The sequence below is a fragment of the Priapulus caudatus genome, unplaced genomic scaffold, assembly GCF_000485595.1.
Source record: "Priapulus caudatus unplaced genomic scaffold, Priapulus_caudatus-5.0.1 Scaffold427, whole genome shotgun sequence".
NCBI classification, from domain to species: Eukaryota; Metazoa; Priapulida; class Priapulimorpha; order Priapulimorphida; family Priapulidae; genus Priapulus; species Priapulus caudatus.
This window is the reverse complement of record NW_014577488.1, coordinates 243257-244554: the sequence shown is the minus strand read 5'-3', so window position 1 is coordinate 244554 and position 1298 is coordinate 243257. Positions and strand designations below refer to the sequence as shown.

General features: G+C 42.1%; 1 protein-coding gene across 1 annotated transcript in view; it reads left to right on the top strand.

Annotated features, from left to right (window-relative positions):
• Window positions 1-667: 667 nt before the first annotated feature.
• Window positions 668-1298, top strand: part of LOC106810287 (agrin-like) — a gene marked incomplete at its 5' end in the record, with an annotated part of 36824 nt that continues 36193 nt past the window's right edge. Inside the window, 2 exons of the mRNA XM_014813584.1 lie at window positions 668-820; window positions 1260-1298. Of these exons, the coding sequence (XP_014669070.1) occupies window positions 668-820; window positions 1260-1298 (192 nt within the window). The remainder of the gene's footprint in view (window positions 821-1259) is intronic.

Here is a 1298-nt window from a genome sequence, read left to right as displayed (position 1 = left end):
CTATCTAACCTATCGAAAATAGCCTTGCACAGTCTGTATCAAGTCAGTGCAAGATGAATGTAACATAATGCATGCATACTAGCGCAATGTAGGCCTCACGCGCATTGCACAGTAATGCGACTCAGTGCAAAGTGAATCCCGTTTATTTAATGCTGCTGCAGGGGCGCGTTTATTTAATGCTGCTGCAGTGGTCAGTATATGTTTCCGTTTTTCTCCGTTTTTTGGCGTATATAACCTCGGAGGTCAAATCCAATGTGCCCATGACATTCAGCACCAAAATTTACCCCTACTGAACATCTTTGACATTTCTAAAGTGCTCCGTATTGATTTGCATCAAGAACAGACAAACAGACACACATTCACAAATAGGTATTAGAATAACAAAAAATGCTCTTTACGGTTTCAAAAAGTAAAGCATATGCAAGGCAACCGTAATTGAGCGGAATATTTGATTTTGTTCTATTTTTGTTTAAACTTTGTTTTAATAGTTACGTTTCTACAATCGTGGAGGAGAAGGTAGCTGCCCCTTTGCCCCACACCCCAGCGGCGATGGGACATGCACCTTACACGCCTTATATTTAACGAGACCACGAGAAGCGCATGCCACATAAATAATATGACAATCGCTTGCGAATTCACTAACTATAGAGCGTCCGAACTTGTTCAGGTATCACCATATATGTAGACCATCAAGGAGAATGTCAGCTGACAACTACTCCTGAGCCTTGCACTTGTCCGCGCCATATCCGCAAAGTGTGCGGTACTGATGGAAACACATACCAGAACCAATGCCTCCTGCAGTGTGCTGCTAGAGACCAAGGTAAGAAAATTCCGACTACCTGATGTATCATTCTACCTAATCCCGCAATACGTATCCAAAATACATAATCCACAAGTGATATGCAAGCGAGCCACCACCATATACATCCAAACCATAACTAAACGCCATAAACTCTCTCCATATACATAAATTACCGCTATACCATCGGCCATTCTACACACTTACATACGGGTAAAGCACACCACCCTCCCGGTACAGTGACACCTAAACTCTAGCTATGCCACCAGCCACCATATACACCCGAAAGCCACAATGCACTAACTACCAAACCACTAACTAATAAACAACCACTATTCCATAGTATCTTAAGTATACTGACCATTGTCGAAGAAATTACACCCACTACATGCTCCCAATGAATACGGGTCTATCGTCAAACATACAGTCTTTCTACATTGTAGTTCTTATGTTTGTTTAGGAACGACCATATACGTAGATCATCAAGGAGAGTGTCAGG